This window comes from Vicugna pacos, chromosome 2, assembly GCF_048564905.1.
Source record: "Vicugna pacos chromosome 2, VicPac4, whole genome shotgun sequence".
Taxonomy (NCBI): domain Eukaryota; kingdom Metazoa; phylum Chordata; class Mammalia; order Artiodactyla; family Camelidae; genus Vicugna; species Vicugna pacos.
In genome coordinates this window covers 44228473-44252889 of record NC_132988.1, presented here as the reverse complement: position 1 = coordinate 44252889, position 24417 = coordinate 44228473, and the positions used below count along the sequence as shown (strand labels likewise).

Genomic DNA, 24417 nt, shown 5'->3' with positions numbered 1-24417 from the left:
TGTAGGTAAGAGGCTAGCTACCTCAATGACCCAATATCCTAGAGACAATGAGTTACACTGAGCTATTCTTCCAGAACATTCAATTCTTTCTTGTTTTTCTCTAGAAGTTAATGAGGAAAACGGCTTAAAAATAAAAAGTTGAGCAAAGATGCATCACGCAAAAGTAAGCAAAAATAAAGCAGTAATGGCAATATAAATATCAGATAAATTACAATGAAAGGAAACAAGAGAGCAATTAAAGGGAACAAAGAGTTTCAGATCTATAATGTGGATACAGTAGTCATGAAACTGTCAGACCGCATCAAAATATGAGAACAAATGAGAGCTATTTGGGGAAATCTGACAGGCGAATAATCTGAAAGACTTCTTAACCTACAACTATCTAAAAGTACTAGATAAATGCCCTCAACGAGCTCTTATGGAATTAAGGGAAATACCCACTGGCTAAAATCAGAGAATTCTGTCCATGAGTTTATAGAAAATATGATCAGAGCAAAATCAAAGAGTGAGAGAGTTTGCCATTAGGTTGAATCATAGGTTGTAAGTCAGAAATGGTGGAAAATCAGAAATATCCTATGGCTCAACTTAATGATAAAAGACTCACTGATGAACTACTAGCAGATGTGGTTTAGGAAGAAGAAAACTGAATCCAGAATGAAGCAGTGAGACGTAAGAAGAAACAACAAACCAAGAAGTTGGTAAACATGAGGTACATCTGGGTAAGCACTGACCGAACAGCAGTAATGGTAATGGCTTATTACATAATGATATCACTTAACTTCAGGGATAATATAAGGTGGAACAAAATACTGAAAACTTAATAGTGTAATGACTTTCTTTGTATTATTCCTGAAGAGGGCAAGGACTGCCTAAGTCAAGAATTCATGGTATAAATGTAAAGATAGCCATTAAAAGAATAGAAATAGAATGTATATGATTTTCAAACAAGTGGAAGAAGAAAAGGGAGATAATTTTAAAAAACAACAGCAGCTTTATTAACCTAGTAGAAGTTGGACAAGGAAGAAACAGGAGCACAGAAAAAGCAGGGTAAATCATAAGCCCAAAATAAGATAGAAAAAATAAACTCAACAGTGTAAATAATCATAATAATGTAAACGGACTAAACTCTTCAGAGAGTTATTGTCATACTGGATTTAAAAAAAAATAGATATATGCTGTTAATAAAGGACACACTTACAAGATAGACACAGAAAGCTTGTAAGTAAATAAATGGGAAAATATTTGAACAAAGAAGTTAACAGGCTTGCTTATTCTAATGGATAACATATTTATTATACAGAACCCTGCACATGAAACATTTAAAATATATTCAGCACAAAACAAATCTTAACAAACATTTAAACAGTTATCATCATTTGGACACATTCTCTCACCACAATGCAATTAAATAGGAAATTATAACAAGGAGCTAACCAAATGCAAACTAACAAGTTCATTAGGAAAGTAAAAAAAAAAAAACAAAAAAAACAAAAAAAAACTTCTACGTTACCCATCGGTCAAAGAAGAAATTACACTGAAAATTAGAAAATATTTTGAACTGAGAAACAAATAAAATACCCACTTATGGAGGGTTATGGCATGCAGATGAAGCATTACCTAGAGGAAAATCTGTACCTTAAATGCTTATATTTGAAAATAAGGAAAATGGAAAATTGGTAAGTTAGGCATTTAACTCAAGGAATTAGAAAAAAAAATAGAGAAGAGAGAAAGAGCCAAAGATAAGAGCAAAAGTTGAAAATAAAGAAACAAGAGACAATTTATAAATATAAAAATCAAAAACACTAATCAAATAGACAAATCTCTGCAAGATCAATCAAGAAAAAAGAGAGAAGGCATATATAAACAATATTAGGTATGAAGAAGTGGACCTAATCATAGATGAGTAGAAATAGAGAGTAATGAACATATTTGCAACTGTCTGGATCAGCAAAGCACTGGCATCCAGATATCTGAGCAAACCTCCAGGTGCTCTGTGCTCAGCAGAGCTCTAAGTGCTAGTCATGAACACATTTCACCCTCATGACAACGACACACGGCAGGTTGTTAACGTTCTCACTTTACAGCTGAGGAAGTTGAAGCACCGAAAGATGGGGTCATCAAAAAAACAAATAGTTGTAACAATAAAATCAACCCTGGGAAAAGTCAGTGACACAAGCACTCACTGTTGAAATCCGAGGTAGAAGCAGGCCACGTTGGCCTCCGTAATGCTCCAGCTTGTTCCACATACAAACATCTTCTCATCTCGGTCTGCAAGTTTTACTTCAATGGCTCCCTCTGAATCTGTTTTTCCATACTTCAAGGAAACACTAAATTGTCCTAAAATAAAAAAACAAAGAATGAGCAATGTTCAGGCATTTTCTCCTCTTGATTAAAAGCCTTTAAAGTAATAGAATACATAATTTCAAATTAACTTTGAACACCATGAAGATTTTGAAAAATAATGGTAAGCAATCATTTTATGAGGGCTTATTATGTCTCAATAGCTGTGCTACTCAGGTCAACCCTCTGAAGATTAGGCTAGTATTTATCCTCATTTTTACACACGAGGAATCTAAATTTGTCCATTTGTTACACATGAGAAGTTACTCACTCAAGTGGTGAAGCCAGGAATCTGAACCTATTATATTTGGAACTTACCCAAAGTCTGGATAAGTCAGCAAAACAAATAATGAAAATGTAAGAAAGGCTTATGTATTCTCATAGATTTAAGGCGTTTAATGCCTCAAGAGAACAAAAGTCTGACACTGACAAAATAATCTCCACTATTGCTTTCCTCCTCTCCAACAGGTAAGAGAGATGGGCTCAGAGGTCTTTCTTCCTGCTGTTCATAGTACCTGAACATCTTAATTCAGCAACATAAAAATATTTAGGCTACTGTGTGCTGGTGTATGTCATGGTACACTTACAAAGAATGTTTTAAACATTCTTCTGTAAATTCACAAAGTGTCTGTGACCACTGGTAGTGGAAGATGATGAGCTTGAGGTGTGCTGTCATAGCTAAAATTTCATGAGCACTTTCTGTATCCTGTTTACAGCACTTTATATTCATCATTTTAGTTAATTTTCACAAGAGTCTTGTGAGCTAGGAACTATTATTACTCACGTTTTACAGATGTGGAAACTGTGTTCCAGACAGGTCACATAGCTAGTCAATAATCCAGGTGGGGCTTGGAGGGGCTTGTAAGCAAATCTGACTGACAGTGAGACCCTTAATCTTAACCACTCCGCTAATCCACATATGAGGGTCCCAGCCTCCTCTCTACGTTAGGTACCTGGATGGAGTGTTGAGAAGCTCTGATCTGATGTGCTGAGTTTGCTAGGTTAGGGTATGTCCTAGGTCAGCAGTGGCCTGAGCTAAACCTTGGATCAGGGCCAGTGGGGCTGGGGCTTGGGAGAGGGGTAGCAGCTGGTGGGATGGATGCTGGAAGAAATCATGGGGACCGGGGGTCAAAGGGATTCCACATCAGTACCAATCTCATACAAAGCCTTTTTCGCTGGATTCTGAACCAGCTCAATAGCTTGTGAATAATCCCTTCAGCCAAGCAGAAGTGAGAATGGGTATAATTCTGCAGGATCGGGCAGCAGAGAGTGACAATGGCATTGAGGGAAAGACCAGCCTCAGGGCCTCATGCTCTGGAATCAAGGGCTGGCTAAATTCTGGTGATCCCAAATTCCTCTAGTTATCACCCAATTACTCCTGAGGGTCTAGGGAAGAATTTTGAGTTATCATAACATTTCACGGGAAAAGTATCTTCTAATAGGAAGTATCACACACAATTACTTTCTGTCATAGAGTAAACTAGGCTTTTCCTACCTTCACCTGTGCATGGTCCACTTTTTAAAAACTTTGCCTCTGGACGAAGACATTCAAAACTCTTTTGGTGACAGTAAGTTGGGTAGCTTTTCCCGTTGGTTGAACACACCCTAGTACCATTCTTTGGGCACTGATAAGGAATTTTACAGGTACAGGTCCCCTCGATGCATTTCTGCCATGGTTGGCAGAAGACTTTATTACAGGAGAGATGCGTGTATTTTTCAGTTAAGCACTTTTTGTCCACAAGATCCTCTTGAGATATGCCTGATGTCAAAGAGGGCTATAAAGCACAAGATAAACATTAACTTAGCAAAAAAATAAAATCTTCTTTTTGAAGACGAAGACATGAAGGAAAGGAACAAAACAGGCTCACCTAACCTGCATAGATGAGGGTGATGTGGTCTGGTGATTTTTAGAATCAGACAAACCTGGCTTCTAGTCCCAACTTGGGCACTTACAGTTATATGGCCTTGAGCAAGTTACTTACCTTCATGAAACCTGAGTTTCCTCATCTGTAAATGGGGATATTATCTTCTGTTTTGCAAGGTTATTGCAAGATCAGAAATAAAACGTGTATAACGGTTGGCAGGTACTAGGGATGAAATCAGTGGCAGCTGTTATTATCCTAAAGCCAACATAAAATTCTGCCTTTGAAGAAATCAGAGAATCTCATCAATCACGTTAGGGGGTTGCAAATTTGGTGCTAATTACAGTCTCATGGAATGAACTGATGCATGGAATTGATTAATTCTATTAAAATGCAAAACTATTTGCTAAATTCCTACTCTGTGAAAAATCCTGCTAAGATGAACATGACATGGGCTCTACCTTCCATGGGCCTGATATCTAGACAGTAAGACAGAAACACACATAATAACTGGAGCACAAGGCAGACGGTGGCAAATGATAAAACAATCGTACAAATAAGACACAGTGCCCTTGGGGAACCAGAGTGTGAGACAGTAAGTCTTTCCAGGGGCATTTTAAAAGGCTTCATGGAGGATGGAGCATTTGAGCAAGTCAAGGAAGGTGCTAGCAGAGGGTTGGTGCTAGCAAAACAGGAGAGATGGTGCCAAATTTATTTAGGGAACGTGAGCAGTCCCAACCGATGGTCATACAGGCTTGTGTGTGCTTCCAATGGGGTTGTCACTGATCAGGAAACGGGAGAAAGGCAGCAGGAGTGGAACAAGAGAACGATTTGGAAGGACCAAGAAAAAGCAGTTAGGAGGAAAAGCAATTAGGATTGGACAATTTAACACAAGTAGGAGTTGACGGTGGTTTTAGGTTTTGAGGCTGCATGACTGTAAGGGTGTAAAATGCCATTAATCAATACAGATATTAAGGTAAGGTAGAGCATTAGGAGTTTGGTTTCGGACCCATTGATTCTGAGGCACCTAAAGGATGTGCCTCTGGAGATATTCTGTAGGAGGAAACGTGTGACTGAAGCTTGGAAGACAGATCATTAGCCCAGTTATCAGTTTATTCAGTGAATGAGTTAGTAAGCACCACTGTGTGCCAGGGAACAGCCTAAGGCTAGGATCAGAGGAAGAAAAGTCCCTGCCTAAGGAGCACAACGACCAGAAGAGAGACAGCTAAGCCTGATGAGTTCCCTGGTACAAATGGGCCAGGGATGCCTTTAGGACAGTGTTCTGGGTCCCTGGCCTGCCTAGGATGCTTGGGAACATCTCCAAGAGGAGGAGTCTGGGTAGAGCTGATGGCTCTTCTGAGGCCACTGAGGAGTCGTCAGCTGGCAGAGGTTGGGGAGTGGGCACTCCAGGCAGGACCGCAGGAAGGAGAACAGCAAGAAGAGTACGTTTGAGGCTGGAGAACAGAGTAAGAAGGTAGTGGTGGGGGTAAGGGAGCAGGTCTGAAGGGAGCCACTGAGAGACTGTAAGCAGGGAAGCAAATTTGCATTTAAGGAAGATCTTTCTAGAGATCAGATCAGACCGTTAGGCAGGCAGGAGTCCAATTAGACCTGCAGGAATCCAGAGGAAATACAATGAGGGCTGGGAACAGGCCAGTTGGGTGAAAAGCCAGTTGTGGAAAGCCAATGCTCTCTCTCTATCCCCTAGACACTCCCTTTGGAGGATGGGTGTCCTTTCTTCCAGTTTCCCTAGACCCCCCAGCAATAAGAACCCCTATCTTTTCTCAGGGACCCCTAGCTGTAGTAACAGTAAGCTAGGGCAGAAATGAATTGAACAATCTCTAAGTGCTGTGATGAAGACAAATAAAAATCAGTCAATAAAAAACCACATACAAATCTGTGAAAGCTGTGAAATTCATTCTATCCAACATGCTTTTCAGTAAACTTTATTAAATAGCCATAGAAACAAGGAAATTTGACACATTTGTCATTAACTACACTAGGTACACACTAATCTAGAATGAAATACACCAGTTACATACTTTTCATAGTTTCATGTGCCTCTTTTGTAGCACTTATTAGAGCTGAAAATTTTGTAATTTCTTAGCTCCTGTATCTTCCACTGACAAAGTTAAAGTGCCCTGACATCTTGGATTGTCACCCTTTTACATACCACCTTTCTCTTGAAAGAGTGATATTCTAATTGGGTGCAAGCAGAAAACAACTTGATTCTTTCCCACCTTGATCCCTTTCTGAGGTGTTATTTTTCCTTGATCTTTAGATAAAAACTGGGGAAATGTCATTAACTTTTCAGGCACATTTAGATTAAAGCAAAAACAAAAAATTAAGACTTTTGGTCCCAGGAACAGTCATGCAACAGCAATTACAGTGTCCAGTCCTGTTCAATCACTTAGATTCTGACCTTCACTCCAGGCGACAGCTTCCTCCCAGCTCGGACTCACTTCAGGGGTCTGGTGGGCCTGGTGTTATTCATTGAATGAATGGTGACTCCCCCCCCCCCCAAAAAAAACCCAACAAGACAGAACAGAGGAGAATTTTACATTTTAGGAGCTGAAGATGTGGAACAAGCAAGAGAGACTTAGCTTTTCAGCCAGAGTGGTGTTGCTCGTGTGTCTAATGCTGCAAAGAGCTTCAGAGGATGAAGGCTGAAAAAAAGGTCACTGAATTTGATGAACAAAGGTCACTGGGATCCTTTGAAGAAGTAGTTTTAGATGAACGTCAGAGGCAGAAACCAGACTTTGGTGAGTTGAGGCCAGAATGGGAAGTGGAAAAATGGAAACAGAAGTACAGTTAACTCTTTTGACTGGTCTTGTGCTTAGACATGGAGACTAAACACAGGCTTTAAAAAAATTTCTGCTCCCTCTCCAAGCCCCATTAAGATAAGAATAAAAGAATTTTTTAAAAAGGCATAGCCAATAAGGCCAAAGAGAATGCGGAAAGGATTACAGACTAGAGATGTTATCAAAATGTTGGAAGCTGGAAAGCAGACATGCTGGTAGTAATAGATTTAGCAGACTAGAGAGAATGGTAACCCAAGCCAAATGAGGGAAGTCCAGAAGAATAAAGCAAATTCACCCCCAGAGAACCCCATAAAAGCTTAGGAATTGAGGCACCACCTACTTCTGAAGAAGATGGAGTGGCTAAAAAAATAGATAGAAGCAAGAGTGACATAAAGTATTTTACATTACAGGCAAGGATAATTGGCTAGTGATCTTATCTGACTGTGACCAATATCTATGCCCAACCAATTGTTAAATATTTTTAATACCACCATGGTTTTAAGCCTTATGGTATTATTTGCCTTTGTAAAATATATACAAGAATTAATTTTAAAATATTTTATTTTATTTTATTTGAGGTAGGGAGGTAACTAGGTTTATTTACTTATTTATTTTAATGGAGATACAGGGGATTGAACCCAGAGTCTTGTGCATGCAAAGTACATGCTCTACCACTGAGCTACACATGAATTAATTTAATAAAAAATAATTAAATGGAAAAGGATGTCATCATATTTTCAGTACAGAAAAGATTGTGTTAGGCTTTGAAGGAGAAAAAGTGGATAGGATAGTATCATAAAGGGACATAGTAAAGAGAGATTTTTGCTGTTAGGATAGGAGAGATTTCATCATGATTGGAGGCTAAGGTCAGGAATCTAACAGAATGGGAAAGACTGAAACTTTAAGAAAGAAGGAACAAATTGTTGAAACAAGGTTGAGGAGGGGCTAGGAGAAGGTGTAATCAGAGCATGGTGGAAACAATTCTCTTAGAAATTCAGCAGTTTTCTATTTCTATAAATTCTTACCGTAAGTTGGAATCAACTTTATGATACTACTACCATTTAAAGTTTCAGGTTGATGGTACTGGCTAATACCAACACAGTGGTTGCTGCTTATGACAATAGCCAAAGGGAAGTTAGAAAATTACCAAGGGGCAACAGCTAGAAACAGTCACAGTAAGGTTTATCCACTGTGTGAAACATGATGGCAATAGGCTTTAACTGTAAAGGACTGGGTACGTCACATTTGTCCATGGATTCTCAACATCTAGAGCCCTGGGCTGATGATCCTTCAGGAAGTTATTAAATGGGTTGGTAAATGCATTTGTACACCAGTCTTTACCATGGAGAGAATATGAACTCTGCCTCATACATTTACGTAAACCTATAGGGAGGCTGTTAAGATTAATCAGAAGCAAAATTATTTAAATCATCACTGAAATTATATTAACTTTGTTCCCTCCTTCCTTCCTACAATTACAGAGTCTACTAAAAGTAGACATAACTACTATTATGTGTGTTGTTGATGGTGTAAGGTGGGGTGGTGGATCTAAGTATTTTTTTTAATGTTTATCTTTGTGGTAGATGTTAATACCATTTACTAAAGTCTTATTTAACTCTACTTCCAAGCAAATGGGAAGACTGCATTTCCTTCTTGTGGTTGGACACGGTGATGAGTTAATTTGATCAATGAAATGTGAGCTGAAGTAACATATATTGGTTTCAGGTAGAAACATTTAATTGCCAGTGCTCAACAATGCAACTTGCTCTTGCCCTGCCATGATGATCATGGGAGCAAGTGTTGCAGAGAGATCATAGAATCAAAGCAGCCTAGTATGCTGGGCCAACACAGGGAGGACGTGTTCACTGGAGAGTCACCCAGATCCACAGTGGACTTTGCATAAGCAAAAATTAACTTTTCTTGTGTCAAGCCACTGAGATTTTGGGATTGGTTCTTATTGCTGCATAGCCAATACTGACTGATACAAGTAGTTGTCTAGATACAGTCTTTAAAACCCAAAGCCTTGAGAACCACTTGTCTAGGAGGAGTGGGACCTGAATCATTCCGTGTGTAAGCTATGCATCAACTGATGGAGGCATGCTTAAGTTTTTCTTTTTTTTTTTCATTTTTATTGAGCTTGTAATTACAAGCTGGAAAAGAAGACTATCAAATACCTGGATAAGTATTTCCAACTGTGCCCTAGACCATCTGCATGACCCATCTGAGGTGCAGCATGTTACAAATGCAGACTCTTGGACCCACACAACAGAACCTCTGAATCAGAATCTCTGAGGGAAAACCCTGGCATCTGTACTTTAAATAAGCACCATAAAGATTCTTATGCTCCCCAAAGACTGAGAACCACTCCTATTGACCAGTAATTTTCAAAGTGGATTACATAAACCCCAGGGGTGTGAAGATAATCCAATGGGTAAAATAATAGAAATTATGTTCATTTGTATGTTTTATTGAAAAAGTAAGAAGAAATTAATCTTACTAATATTTAAATATGGATTGGCAGTTGTGTCTACTCTCATAGAATATTCATTCAATATTTATTGAGAGCCTACAATGTGCCAGGCACTGTTCTAGGTCCTGGGATACACTAGTGAACAGCATGAAGTCATAGAGCTTACATTTTTAGTAGAGGAAAAACAGACAAAAATGAATAAATACATAGTATGACATAAAATGACAAGTGCTCTACAGGGTAAGAGAGGTGGAGGTTGTGGAGAGTGAGGGGGATGATTGCTATTTTGCATAGGGTTGTCAGGAAAGACTCTGGGGAAAGGTTCCCTTGGAGCAGGGACCTGAAGGGGAGTGAGCAAGCCACATAGGTCTCTAGAGGAGAAATGTCATGGTCAGAGGTAACAGCCAGGGCAAAAGCTGTGGGGTAGAAGCACATGTGGTATGCTCTTGGTCCAGGGGGTTGGTGTGGTTGGAGGGGAGTTAATGGCTGAAGGGAGAACAGGAGGAGATGAGGCCAGAGAATTGGAGGGATGTGTGATCAGCAGGTAGGACCTTGTAGGCTACTGGAAAGACTTCAGCTTATTCTCTGAATGCAGTATAAAACCACTAGAGGGTGTGAGCCCTCCAACATTTAGAGGTGTGGCAGATGATGAAGAACTAGTCAAGGAGATGAGAAGGGGTCAGTAAAAGACAAATAGAAACCGGTGGCACAGAGGCAGAGAGAAGGAAGGAGTGATTAGCAGCTGTGTGATATTTCTCCAGTAAAATGGTGATCTTGACAAATGTTATTTTGGTAGAATGGTGGGAACTCAAGCCTGACCGGGCTCAAGAAAGAATGGAAAAAGAGAAATTGAGCAAAGCAGTTAAAAAAAAAAAAAAGAATTTAGATGTAAAGGGATACAAAAATGGGAGGGAAATATGCGGTCAAGAGAAGGTTTTTGTTTTAAGATAGACAATCATGAACGTGTGCTTGACTAAGGGATATTATGGATTATATGATCCAGTTTTAGTGGAAATAATCTTTGCAAATGGACAAATGGTTTAGATATACATATACTGAAATGATGCTGGATTGAAAATAATGCCAAAATGTAACACCAATGAACAAAAAAATGGCAGAGTCCACACTTCTAGCCACAGTAGAAGCTGTTCATTGGCCACATCATGGGGTTAAAAACAATGGAAAGCTAATCAGTATGACAAGAAGTCAGCCCTGTCTCCAATCAGTAATATTAAAAAGACTAATTGAAATATAGATTTCTATCTCATATCGTTATTGAATTGAACCTATCCCCATATGTTTATTGTGTATGTTGCTCTTTGTGAAGTGTCTTTTCCAGCTAATATGACATTCAAATCAAATGAAAAATTTGAAAAGTAGTAACATTATTTCATTAAAGATTAATGGTGAAAATTATTAAAATATTATTTGCTTAAAATTTTGTTTTTTAAGGTGTATTTATTTGTACAGCAGTGTATATGTTATTTATAAATAAATATATTCACATATACTGGGGCACATGTGCAAAAATTTTTAGCAATTACTACTATAGCCTAGTCATCTACAAAACATAATTCACCTCCTTTAGTTGCTGTTTCTTTGTGTAGACAGGCTTTTTTAAAAAAAAAATTCTTTCCTTGGTATTTGTGATGTTGTAGCAATTATTTTGATGTAAACTTTGTTTTTTTATTCTAGACAGGACTACAATGAAGACATTTTAGATGGACTGACTATACAAAATCAATAAGAAATATAACAATTTCCTATTCCATCCCAGTATACAGCATATAGTTTTACCTCTGGATTCTTTGCTATCTTCATTTTTTCTACTCTTCTATAATTAACCTATAAACAACAACAACAAAAGAATGATCAACTATCACCAAAGAGAGCAAAAGTCAACCACTTTCTCCTTCTACTACTTTTTGTAAAAAAGTAGAAAGTTTCCCTTCTACTGCTAACTAGCTGTGTGATCTTGGGTAAATGACTCTACCTTTTTTTATTCTGTTTCTTCTACGAATTGTGGAGAATCAAAATAATATCTTCACAGAGCATCAAATGCAAAATACACAGGAAAGCACAAATAAACACTTAAGATCGTATACAAATGCTAATATGGTGCTGCCTGTAGTAGTTTGCATCTGGCTCCATTCTTCTACCCTTCAACACATTCTTTTCTGTGCCTCTTACTTGGGGTAGGGTATATCTTCCCTGGCCTGGCCAGTGACTTTCTTTGGTCAATAGGAAGTCAGCAGATGTGACATAGAGATGCTTGGAAAGTACTCGTGCAACTGGATTTGTCCTTTTGCTTCTCTGCCATAGCTGTGAGAAGAATGTGGCCAGGCTAGCAAAGAAAGTCCACTCCAGCTGAGCCCAGTTTAGATCAGATTATTCCCAGCTCACCTGCAGACTAGTATACTAAATTAAGTTGTATGCCACTGAAATTTTGTGGTGATTGTATTATTATGGCATTATCCAACTGATACAATCATGATTTCCCCAGAAAACATTGAGGGAAAAAGTGGAAGTTTCAATAAGAGTAAACAATATAAAAATTTGTCTTTCTTTCAGAAGTGAATAAACAACTCATATCCTGATGGTTAACTATTGTATCAGAAACTTTTCCATTGGAAGAGTTTTAGGTCCTTTATGCCCTCAGTTCCTTCTCATCATGGTCTTCACTAGCAATTTTTTTTCTCCAATTTTTTCTTCTCCTTGGATCCAACCATTCTGTATTATTCCTGTTTCTGACATAAAGCCATGCCTCAGCATCCCAGCAATCAACCCCTTAACCAGCAGCCATTCTATTCAGATGAAAAAAAGAGAATGTTTCCCTATTAATACTGAATGATGAATTGTTCCAATTCACATACAAAACTTGGTAAGGCCTTTTGCTGTGTTTGTTATTTGTTTTTATTTTTAAAATAAATATTGTATTTTTTCTAGGACTAGTATGTTGTTGGAAATGGTGGGAAAGTGGTTGCATGGTATGTGTAGGTAGAATGGACTCTTGTATCTTGTTCCCTTTTAAAAATTGGAAATATTGTTTTAGGGTCAATTCCATTATTTTTGTCTCAGATTTTAAGAAAATCATCGGCCTAGTTTCTTGGTCTTGTTTTTTTTATAATGAATGTAAGATGGATGAAATGTTGGTTTTTTTTCATTTTTAATTGATTAAAAAAATTGAAAACACATAGAAATATTACAAACAGGTTCAGATGGGTGGCTATAAAAATTATATTTCCTTCTTTCTGTTATACATTCAACCCAGCCAAGCCCTACCTCAGAGTCAACCACTTGATAGTTCTTAGTGAATCTTGCCAGGCATCATCATTGTATATGTGAGCCCATATTTTACTTTCTAACTCTGCCCCACAACACCAAGACAATTTGCAATCAATGGCCCTGTAACTAGCCCCCTCAAAGGGCATTTAGATTGTTTCCAAAATTTTGTTATTATAAACAGTGTTGTAATGAATCTCCTTATAGAAAACATCACTTCCCCCATAAGCTAAGTATTTTTGTCAGTACTTTCCTGGGAGTGAAACTGCTGAATCAAAGGAATGAACAGCTTTCATTTGGAAAGATATTGGCTAATTTCTCTCAATAGAGGCGGTTTTAATTTGAATTTCCATTATCAATATATGACAGGGCCTATTTTCCATACTCTTGACCACAGAACATACTTCTCATTAAACTTTTGTATCTTCATCAATTTGATATATACAAGTGTTATCAGAGAAGTTTTATTTGCATTTTTTTCCCTGATCAGTGAGGTTGAATATCATTCAATTTGCTTAAACATTGAGAGATTTGTATTTCTTTCTCCTCATACTAACCATATCTTTTGCTGTAGACTGGATTTTTTTCTTGTTTTGGGTAGGAACTCTACATATTAAGGAAACCAGCACTTTGTCTGGAATATGAGCTGCAAAAATTGCCTATTGACAAATGGCAAGCCTTGTATATTTTTCACACAGAGCAGATACTTTTTAAACAATTCCCAACACAATAAAATTATTTTCAGTAAAAATTATGAAATAAATTACTAAATTATGGAGAAAACTATAAACAGCAAATATTTTCTTATATTGACATTTCATATAGAAATATATACAAAATCATGCTTATAAGAATAAAAAACTAAAATTCATACTACAATATAAATAAGGGAAAAAGTACTAGATAAATATTTTAAATTATATTACTGTATTTAATGAAAAAGGAAAAAATTAAATCTGTATAGAGGTCTGTTTTAGTAATGAATAATAATATTACAGCTTAAGAAAAAGATAAATTTCATTTTAAAGATACTATTCAAATTTGGTAAAATGTTTCCTGTATGAGCTACTATTTGTACTTAGCAAACAAAGATATTACACCTTTCAGTCTGCACTGTTTCACTACTTTACATTTTAAAAACAAAAATTCCAAATGGCCATTAGAATGACAAAACTGAAAACCCAACTGTTCTTGTTTCCTCATCCTTATAATCACTGTGACAAGATTGTTTATTTTGAATCTATTTACATTTGGGAAAATGTAAGAACACAGAATTTGAAGACAGGAACTGTACTTGAAGTGAACTTGAACAATTTTAATGCATAGTGCATGGGACTACTAGGCAGACTGTCAGGGTGAGACTGAGAGCTGGCTGAATTAACTTCCATTTTTAAGACAAAGTCTATAAAGGAAAAGTAAAAAAAAAAAGTACCCACTTGAAGTTTACATTTGTATTTTAAAAACTCAACCTCAGCAACCTTAGCAATGGTTAACTGTGTTATAAATAGCCAAGAACCAAATGTGGCTATTTAAATTAAATTAATTAAAATTAAATGGGAATTCTTATTTCCAGTCAAGATAGAGTAATAGGAACCAGATCTACCATTCAGCCTAAAACAATCAAGAAATGGACAAAATATAGAAAACAATGATTTTCTATTCAGGCAATGAAGGGTAGTGATCCCTGATACTAGAGAAACAAATGAGGTAGTGAGCCCTCCAATTGTTCCATTTGATTTCCTTTGGAGAGTTTCCAGACTGTGGTGCAGAGACGGGGAACTTGAGCTGAGCTCAACGGATTCCCTGAATTGAGGAGACAGAGCTGACAGTCCTGGAAGACCAAGGCAGCTATAGTTCACAGAATAAAGTGATGGAAACAAGTGAGTGGCATAGAGAGAGAACTTTGGAGCTCTGCAGAAGATCCCTTATTAAGTGTTCATCTGAGTATTTATCAGCACCTTAGTGTGATGAAACTACCAGAGGATGGGGAAAGAACAATTCAAAAGAATTTAAGGTAACAAAGCCCAAGATCAAATGGGGCCATGAATAGTGCTTGCTGTCACTGTTCAGTGTTTTCTGTATTTTGCCCATTTCTTGATGGACATTCAGACTGGAAAATTTCATGATTCATGGGGCACTGGGTGGAGTACAAAGAAGAATCTTGCCTCAGAAGTGTGGAATAATTAGTCTTAGACCTAGCACTGTTCTGGTCCTACCTAAGAATGCTTAAAAGTAAGACCTGAAAGGATAAACCTGTTTTCAAGTAACTTAACTACATCTCAGAACAAAGCTCAAGAGTATTCATAGGAATACAAAAAATATCCAGCTTTGTTTTTTGAATATTTAAAAAATATTTTCTTTGTGGATACAATGTGGATTATACTTAACATCTTAAATTTATAGCAATCTAGTTTGAATTGATACCAACCTAGCTTCAAGAGCACATAAAAACTCTGCTCCTGTACAGTTCCATTGCCTTTTATGTTGTTATTGTCACACAATACATCTCTATACATTGTGTGCCTATTAATTTATAATTATTTTTATATATTTATCTTTTAAATCATGTAGGAAATGAAAAGAGGAGTTACAAACTAAATAATAAAATAACATTGGCTTTTGTATTTATCTATGTAGTTACCTTTACTGGAGTTCTTTATTTCTTCATATGGCTTCAAGTTACTGTCCAGCGTCCTTTTGTTCAGTCTGGAAAGAACTCCCTTTCTTGTAGTATATTTCTTATATACCAGATATACCAGCAACTAACTCTATATGCTTTTATTTATCTGAGAATGTCTTAATTTCTCTCATTTTTAAAAGGTAGCTTTGCTGGATATAAAATTCTTGGCTGACAGTTCTTTTCTTTCAGCACTTAAAAAATGTCATTCCATTCTCTTCTGACCTCCACAGTTATAAATGAGAAAGATGCTGATAATTTTATCGAGGATCTCTTATCCATGATAAGTTGGTTTTCTCTTGCTGCTTTCAAGATTTTCTGTTTTGTTCCTCGGCTTTTAACAGTTTCATTGTAATGTGCCTTGGTGTGGATTTCTTTGCATTATCTTCTTGGGGACCAGTAAGCTTCCTTAGTCTGTAGATTTATTATCTTTTATTAAATTAATGAAGTGTTTGGCTATTATTCCTTTAAACATTCTCTCTGATCCTCTCTCTCTTCTCCTGAGATTTCCATTTTCTGTATATTGGTATGCTTGATGGTGTCATATAGGTCTCTTAGGCTCTGTAAATGTTTATTCTCTTCCTGTTCCTCGGATTGGATAATTTAATTGACCAATCTTCAAGTTCACTTACTCTTCTGCCCACTCAAATCTGCTGTTAAAACCCTCTAGTGAGGTCTTTGTTATACTTTTCAGTCTAATTCCTTTTGTAATTTCCATATCTTTAATGATACTATGTTTTCGTACATCATCCTCCTGGTTTCATTTAGTTCTTTGAACATATTTAAGATGGTTGACTTAAAGTCTTCGGTTAAGTTTGAAGTCTGTTCTTCCTCAGGGATCAATTCTGTTAATTTCTCCTGCGAATGGGCCACATTTTCTTGTTTCATTGCATGCTTCATACCTTTTTGTTGAAGACTGGACATTTTGAATATTGTAACGTAGTAACTCTTGAAATCAAATTCTTCCTTCTCCTCAGTTTGCTTTTCATACTTTCTATAGACTGTAGCTGTTTATTAACTTTTCTAAACTGTTTTTTGTAAAATTTGGGTTTTTTTGTCATGTGTGGACTCTGAAGTCTTGCTTCTTTACCTTGTATTCAGCTAGTGTTTAGACAAAGATTTCCTTAAACATAAAGAACCAGAGAGAGAGAGTGAGAGAAAGAGAAAGGGGAAGGGAAAGAGAGGTGAAAAAGAAAGAATGAACCAAAAAAAGAAAGAAAGAAAGGAGGGAGGGAGGGAAGGAAGGAGGGAAGAAAAAGAAAGAAAGAAGAGAAAAGAAAAGAAAAAAGAAAAGAATAAAGAAACCCCTCAAATTGAGAACAACAGAAAAACCTTTCCCAGCTTTGCAAATGGCTCTGTTCTGGGGTACTCCTTCAGTGTTTAACTTGGCCATTTACAATTCTGCCTTCTTAGCCTTTACTTCATGCTTGTACTAAGCCTGGAGGTGTAGGCCTAGTGTCTCCTTAAGTCTTTTCTGAGTATCCTCCCTGGGCAAGTTCGTTACTTTCTAAATTCCCCAGTATATACAGGGGTTTTGAATGTCCTTATTTCCCATAGAAACTCTCTCCCTAACTTTTCCTCCGAAGCTTTGGCACTCCGTTTCATGTCTCAACTGTAATCTTTTGTCCCAGGTGGCTGTGGGTTGTTTGTTTGCTTGCCTTACAGTGTTTTTGAGGAACACCTGCTGGCTTTCCACTCTGAGTGAGTTCCCAGTTAGATGAAACAAAGATAAGTACATTGCGCCAGTCTTTGAAGTAGTCCCCAGGCAGTTAGAACAAACACAATCGTTGTTTTATGAAGTCTGCTCTGCTCTTTCTTGAGCTAGGGACTCCACACTAGGACGTGGACTGCCATCTTCAAGACTGCCACTAATTTGGGAACAGGGTGGGACAAGGGCAAGTAGAAATGCCAGTTTCCTACCAGGTTTAAGTTGTCTTTTCCTTCATTTAGCATCCACTTGGGTGCTGTAGGCCTTTGACAGATAACTGGAGTTGTGACAAAGTCATTCTGACAGTTTGCTTGATTTTTCTTTTTTTTTTTTTTGTGGGACGGACGAGTATTTGGATTCGCCTGCTCTGCCGTGTTTGCTGTGTTTGCCGTGTTTGCTGTGCCTGCATTGCGTATTGCCTCCTGTGCATCTTCTCTTTCCAGCAACTGATCACTGCACTGAACATCACCCCCGTTCTTTCTCTCCAAAATACTACCCATATAAACCGAGGTTTGTAATATGCTTTCAGGGTAAAATAAAAATTTAAGGTTTCAGTGATTATGTCACAGCACAGTACTATCACAGTAGGTAACCACATTGACTGAAATACTTGGCTTTCCTGTTCCTTAATGTCCCTTGGTTATTGATACAGCAGCCAGCCCCTGTGTGGTCTGAATTTCTCTCCCATCCTTTCCTGAGTCTCCTTACCTCTTTCTCCAGGCAGGTTCAGTAAAACCAAAATTCTCATTTCACTATTGAGAACAACGTTAAGGTCTATCCCCCGCTGCCCACCCCATCATTGACATAATCCATCTCCAAATTAGTCCATCAGAATGTTTTGATATAAAAAAGGAGCTGGGCTTTTTATTCTCTACAAGAAAATCTGCTCCCTTATTTCAAAAGAACAAAAATTTCTCCCAGCTGTACATGTTTTATTTCATATTGAAAATGTAGATACATTATAAAACTTCTTTGAACACATTTATGTTTTCTCTATGGTACCTCCATTTAAAAATGATTACTTCTCAGCAGGTGGGATAAAAAAAAACCACTCCATTATCTTTTATAAACTAATATTTTAGGAAGTTCTGAAATTTTCACAAATATGATATTAACTCTTCTCAAAATGCTCTTTCTTGAAGGAATGAAGACAACTTATTGTTAGATGATTGGTCAGTAAAAGAAAGCTCTTTTCCTTAGTGTAAGTAGAAACTATTATTTTCAGTTTTGTTTTTTATTTTTTCCAGGGATCCAAAATGTGACTGAAATACCTTTTTTTCTGAAAAACCAAATGTTTCTTATTATAATGTAACACACATTTATTTGGTATTTAAAGAAGAAAAATGAAGAATGAATAAAGCAAAATTTCTGAAATCTGAAAATTCATTAATACATAAAACAAAATAAAAATAACCAGTAATCCCATCACTCAGAGATACCAACTATTATCTATTTGATATATACTCTTTAAGAACTTTTAAACTGCCATTTACGTAAGGAGTCGTATGTGTGAGTGTGTATGTGTGTGTGTATTTTTCTCTTTAACAAAAATAAGGTTTTAGTGAGGGCTTCTTTATTTCAATAAATATAAAAGTACCATTTTAATAGCTACATGATATTTCATTTATGGACATAAAATAATTCAGTTTTCTATCAATGAGCACTTACTTTATTTCTATTTGTTCTACACTATCAACATTGCATATATATTTTATAAGTTATAAGAAACAAAGTATGTAATTCTGATTTCTTAGTTTTCTTTAAATATTTGTTGCCATAAACGGGCCCTAAAACAAAACAATTTTGGAATTGTTTCAAAATGTTATGACCACAAAAGTAGGCAATCAATAAGTATCTAAAATGTCTTAAACATTGCTAAACTTCACAGACCACCTTCCAGACTGGCTATGATCTGTCAGTCTGTCAAGGTTTTAACTCCTTGAGTTGCCTACAGTCTCCACTCTGATCAAATGGATTCATTCATCTGGAGGAGCCTAGTGCTTTGGGATCTTTCTACCATAGCACTTGCTGCTTTTCCAGGCTGAAAATCACTTCCTCTCTCTCTCCACTGATCAAATTTAATCCAGAACCGTAGGTCTAGCTCAGATCTCACCCAGTCCATAAACTCTCCTGACCTCCTAGCAGGAAGGGATTTTTCCTCTCATTAAAGTCTCTTGGCAGATGATATTTGTACCATTTCTGGGGTAATTAAATATATACTGTCTGGTAACAGTTCTTTCTCTTGTGTTTCAAATGTTATTTAAATCTTGCTTAGTAGTTCCTCACTGGCATATTTCTATCATCCTTCTACAACTGTACCAAAAAGCTACTGAGGGAAGGGATCGGTCTTGCTATTTGCCCAGCACTGTACCTTGCACATTGACAGAGCCTGATAAATGTTTATTGATTTAACATTTACTGTAAATTATGGATCTATATTAATAAAATTCTCATTCAGCTCGATTGCTATGCACAAATAAGAGCATGTGAAAAAAGCAGTTCCTTAAAGATCTTTCATCAAGATATTAACATAAAATCTTTGTTACACTAGATACTGTCATTGTCAGCAACTGAACTATGTAATCTTTAAGTCAAAATGATATCCTTAAGATTTTTTTCTGTATTTTGATTTATTTAAAATACCTTAAAATAGTTTGCACAAGTATTGAATTACTTACCTTGCCAAAACTTAAGGAGAAGCACACAAGTAACAGAGTAATATGAGCCAGCTTCATGTTGGAGACAGTCAGGGTCTGTGTCTCTACTGTGAACTCTTCTGCAATCCAGATATTCTTTTGAAATTTAATTTTTAACCTCTGAAAAAATATTTATAAAGAGCAAGCCTCCTCAAGAGCTTTGTACTTTTGAACTCGTGGAGAATTTGGCTGACATCCAGAGTTTTACCGTAACTGAAACCAAAAATGGCCTCAGTAAATAGCTGAGGGAGGCAAGCAACAGAGACTGCGTTTCCTGAAGAGGAAGCTGATGCCCCACATTGTACTGAACAATGCCTCATTTGTTTTCTGGAGAAGACAGAGCCCACTGGAAGTTTCTTATGTTTTGGTAAAAAAGAATTACATTTTTCTTTAATGATGAAGACTAGAAGATGGTAAGAAAAGTCTATCATATTGAAGATTGAGCTAAATCCATTAACAATCCTCAACAAATCGGTTGCTTTATCATTCATAGATTTTGCTGTGATCAAATTATTTTCTTTAAACAGAAACACTAAGAATATGAAAATGAATATATGTATATATATGCATGACTGGGACATTGTGCTGTACAGCAGAAATTGACCACATTGTAACTGATTGTACTTCAATTTAAAAAAAAAAAAGAAAAAAAACCCCAAACCCCCAAAAAACCCAGAAACAGTGTCAGTTTGGATTCTCCTGAAGCACATGTAAGACAGAGTTTGGGGTGGGAGATAGTTTTATCAGGAATCAACTCCTGGGAAAGGAGGGGAGAAGCAGCAGGAGTGAGCAGAAAGAGAAATCAGACTGCAGTGCAGGTCCGAAGCCTTGGCCAGCTCGTGGGGTGCTCTGCAGTGAGTGTGGCCTGTCACAGTATCCCTGGGGAGGCAGAAATGGCTGGATCCTGCCCGCCTTGCTCAGATACCTGGTGAGGGTGGCCCAGGAAAGGCATGCCCTTAGGTGAGGTAAGTCTCTGTAGCTGAGGCAGACCCCGAAGGATCTGACAGAAGGAAGTGTCTGCTGACCATATTCGTCACAGCCAGGCTGCCAGAACTTCCTTGGAGGGGGCTCTGGGAAATTCATCTCCATGTCTTTCAGTACTTTTAGACCGACTTTCCATATAGGCTTCAAGGTGGCTCCTTCACAACCGCAGTAGGCCTCTCTTCCTGAGAGGTAATTTAGGAGAGAGAGGTTGCAGGCGGTGGGTGGGTGGGGGACTGTGGCCTCGCCCTTGCGATGGAGCTTGGGGCTGCAGTTGATACTCATCCTCTGCCTCCTTCCTGTCCGTTCTAGATTCCCTTCACCCTGAGCTTCCACCTCTGCTGGCCTTGGTGGCTGACCTGGTGGCATGACTCTTCCAGGAGTGATCTGAGCCCCAGGTTACCACAGTTGCTATTTCTATCCCTTTTCCATCACAAGAGGCACCTGACTAGCTCACATGGCTCCACACACATTCCTCCCTGCCCTCATTGTTTAACAGCAGCCCTACTTCCTCTGAATTATCCGAGTCAGCTATTCCTATCAAGGTAGGGGGCACTCCTCTTCTTCCCTACTGGTCCCTAGACACAAGCAGCTCAGCACGACAACGCACAAGGCAGAAGGCTGAGCTTACAATTCAGTGGGATTCCTGCTGTGTCCCAGGACAAAAGGGAGCTTCCTTTGGAGAACAGACCTCTAGCCTTGCAAAGTATGCAGTTGTGGGGACAGGGAGCACAAGGCCTCCAGTTGGTCATTGGAAGTGATGGTAAGTGTGGTCATTCCTGCTTCTGTTCCTTTGCTCCCAGACCTGTGTCTTCTCTCCATTGGGGATACAGTGCTTTATGAAGGTCCTTTGAGTCAGTGCATATACTGCTTCCTGGAGGATAGCACTGTCTTCACAGAGTATTGCCTTAAGTACACCCCAGCTCAGTAATCAGCAAGTTGCTCCAATGCTTCATGAGGCTGCCAGCTTCTGAGCGGTGCAGTATGTGATACAACCAGTGGACTGCATGGTCAGAGGCCCACTCTCACATCTCCTCTGCTATAAAGTGGGTCCCCTTGTCTGTCAAGATGTTATATGGAATCCTTTGTTGGAGGATTAAATACTCTGTAATCCTTTGGCTTATGATCCTGAGGCCCTGCAGGCTGGAAAGGGACACCCTCACCTGTAATATATGTCTATTCCTGTGAGAATGTACCACTGGGTCTTTTAAGATTGAAGAAACTGACTGTGATAATTTACCAAGTGGCTAGTTGGTATCCTTGATGAGTTGTACCATCTTGGGGGCTCTGCATTGGTCTCTGTTGCTGTTAGACTGGACATTTGTTGATGTTAGTAGCTAAATAAACCTTTGGGGTCTGTGTTGTTGGCTTCCTGGGTAGCTTCCATCCCTGCTACCACGGCCACTTTATGCTGGTGGCCATCATGCTAGTACTGGGGTTGCTGATGACTGAGGTTGGCTGATATTAACTGGCTGAGTCATTCTGTTGGTTACTTAGTGACTTTTCTCTGGTGGCTATTCGCTGGTGGGTGTTAACAGGGGATACAAAGAGTTTTACACTTCACCCCCTTCTATATGTACATCCACATATCCCTACACCAGACCTTCCTGATCCTAATGTTTGAATATTTTTCATTCTAGGAAAAAAGATGATCAATCACTATTGCTGTGATTCCATATATAGTGGGCCACTTATTTTTTCACACAAAAAAGCGGATGGCCAGGTGTACTACCTGAAGCTACGTCCATTGGGAGGACTTCCCTTCACCACTATCTTTCAAAAACCATTACTAAGTGTGGTTGTAATGCAGCTGCTATTTTGGGGTTGCAACTACACACTGAGCCAACCCAACTGTAAACCAAACACAAACTTTTCCCTCCTCCTTCAGCTGGTCATACCAGATTTCCCATAGAGCCATAGGTGTGAGCTAATGGAGGGACAGAGGTGCAACAGTTTGGATTTGGGGGAAAGGGGGAATTTGGGCTACCTGATCATGTACTTTGCTTGTGTCATTTGGTCCTGTTTGTATTTGGTTTCAGATGTAACACTTTGATCTTACGTTTTTTTCTAGACCTTACTCAAACTTGTGCTAATAGGACCCAGCTCATAAATGGGCATTTCTGCCACATGGTAACACAGTATCGTGTTCAGTTAGTCTACATTTACCAGGGTCCAGGAGTGCATAAGTTGTTTCTCAAAAAGAAAATAATTCTCTGCTGCAGATGGCATGGCCTTTTCCAGAAACCCAGTGTCCTGAATTGTAGTTCTCCCACTGGGTCTTCCTCAAATACTCTGCAATGTTATTTCCCACCACCAATACCCCTAATACCGTAGGGTTTGCTGGATTACTGCAGAACTCTTTCCTGCTCTGGTAGCCAAAGCAGTATTCTTCTGTATGAAATATTTGCCCCCAAATCAACTATTCCCTCAAGGGAATATCCCCAAAAGGCTCACTAAGTTTCATGCTTCCTTCTTTGTGAAATGAAATACAATACAAAATAATTTGGTTTTTACTTCAGAGAAGGTGTTCTGGAAGGTTTGAGAACTGGTTTCCTAAAATTTTACTATGTGCTAGGATTTCTCTCCTGCTCTCTGTGTCTTATTCAGCATACTAGCTGCCACTTGCTTATCTGCTCTGATTGAGGTAATGCTATCAGTGTAATAAAACAGTGTAGTTTTACAGGAAGTCCAGATGATAGCCAGATCTCTTCAGACTTTATTATGACACAGGTTGGGAGAAAAGAGCTGTGAAAAAACTATAAATGTTATACTGTTGTTCATCCCATGTGAATGGAAACTGTTTCTGATATTCTTTTCTACTTAAAATACTTACAGTGGTTTTGGTTTTTCTGATCAAATTATTATTGATATACTTTATAGTACTGCTAAAACTAGAATCAAGGTTCTTATCTCTAAAAGGAATTTAATTGAAACAAATATTAAACTTTAGGTAGGTGTTAGAATTTCTAAGCTTAGAAAAAATAGAAAAAAACAAAAAGAAAAGAATTTATATATCCAAATTATATTAAAATTTTTATAACAAAAAAGCACTGAAAAAAATGAACATACATGTAACTCAGGATACTATTAAAAACAATTAAAAAATTAAAAATGATATAAAGAAAATAGTAAAGACATAAGCAATAGTAAATAAATCAGAAAGTCAAATAGTAGATTTGATTTAAAAATGAGTCATTTTGAGAAATAATTTTAAAAAGAGAGAGTAAAACAATTTTAAAGGAAAGCTATTGAAGTGGACATTCTTAGGGGCTGCCAACATCCATGATCTTTATAATAGGTTCTCAATTTTCTGTGTGGAATTATCTTTCTTCTGTGAGTTGTTTTGGTGGGAGAGCCATCTGCTTTCCAAGTGGCAGTTGAGAAATCCATATCTAGCCTCTTTCCATTCCCTTTTATAGCCCAGGGACTGATCAAAGAGTCTCCCTCTCTGGTGTTTCAGTCAAAAGAAACAGTTGTGAATTATTTATTGCAGCAGGAGCAATTTATCAGTCAGACATTTTCAGCTATAAGATAAGCTTCCTTTGATTCCTTTTGGCTTGGTTAAGTACCATTAATTCTTAAGCCTATATGCTTAGCCTCCTT

General features: G+C 37.8%; 1 protein-coding gene across 5 annotated transcripts in view; it reads right to left on the bottom strand.

The window, feature by feature from the left end:
- CFI (complement factor I) overlaps positions 1 to 24417 on the bottom strand; it is a 52163-nt gene that overhangs the window by 20023 nt on the left and 7723 nt on the right. Inside the window, exons 1-4 of one of the 5 annotated variants that reach the window (XR_012059586.1) lie at positions 19816 to 20030; positions 11268 to 11315; positions 3836 to 4115; positions 2184 to 2337 (exon numbers count right to left, since the gene is read on the bottom strand). Coding sequence is in view for 4 of the 5 variants with exons in the window: in XM_072938680.1 (XP_072794781.1) it covers positions 2184 to 2337; positions 3836 to 4115; positions 11268 to 11315; positions 19816 to 19872 (539 nt within the window). In the remaining variant the exon portion in view is untranslated. Of the gene's footprint in view, positions 1 to 2183; positions 2338 to 3835; positions 4116 to 11267; positions 11316 to 15393; positions 15464 to 19815; positions 20031 to 24417 lie in introns of those variants that run through there. The other 4 variants (XM_072938680.1, XM_072938685.1, XM_072938689.1 and 1 more) reach the window with 4 other exon arrangements.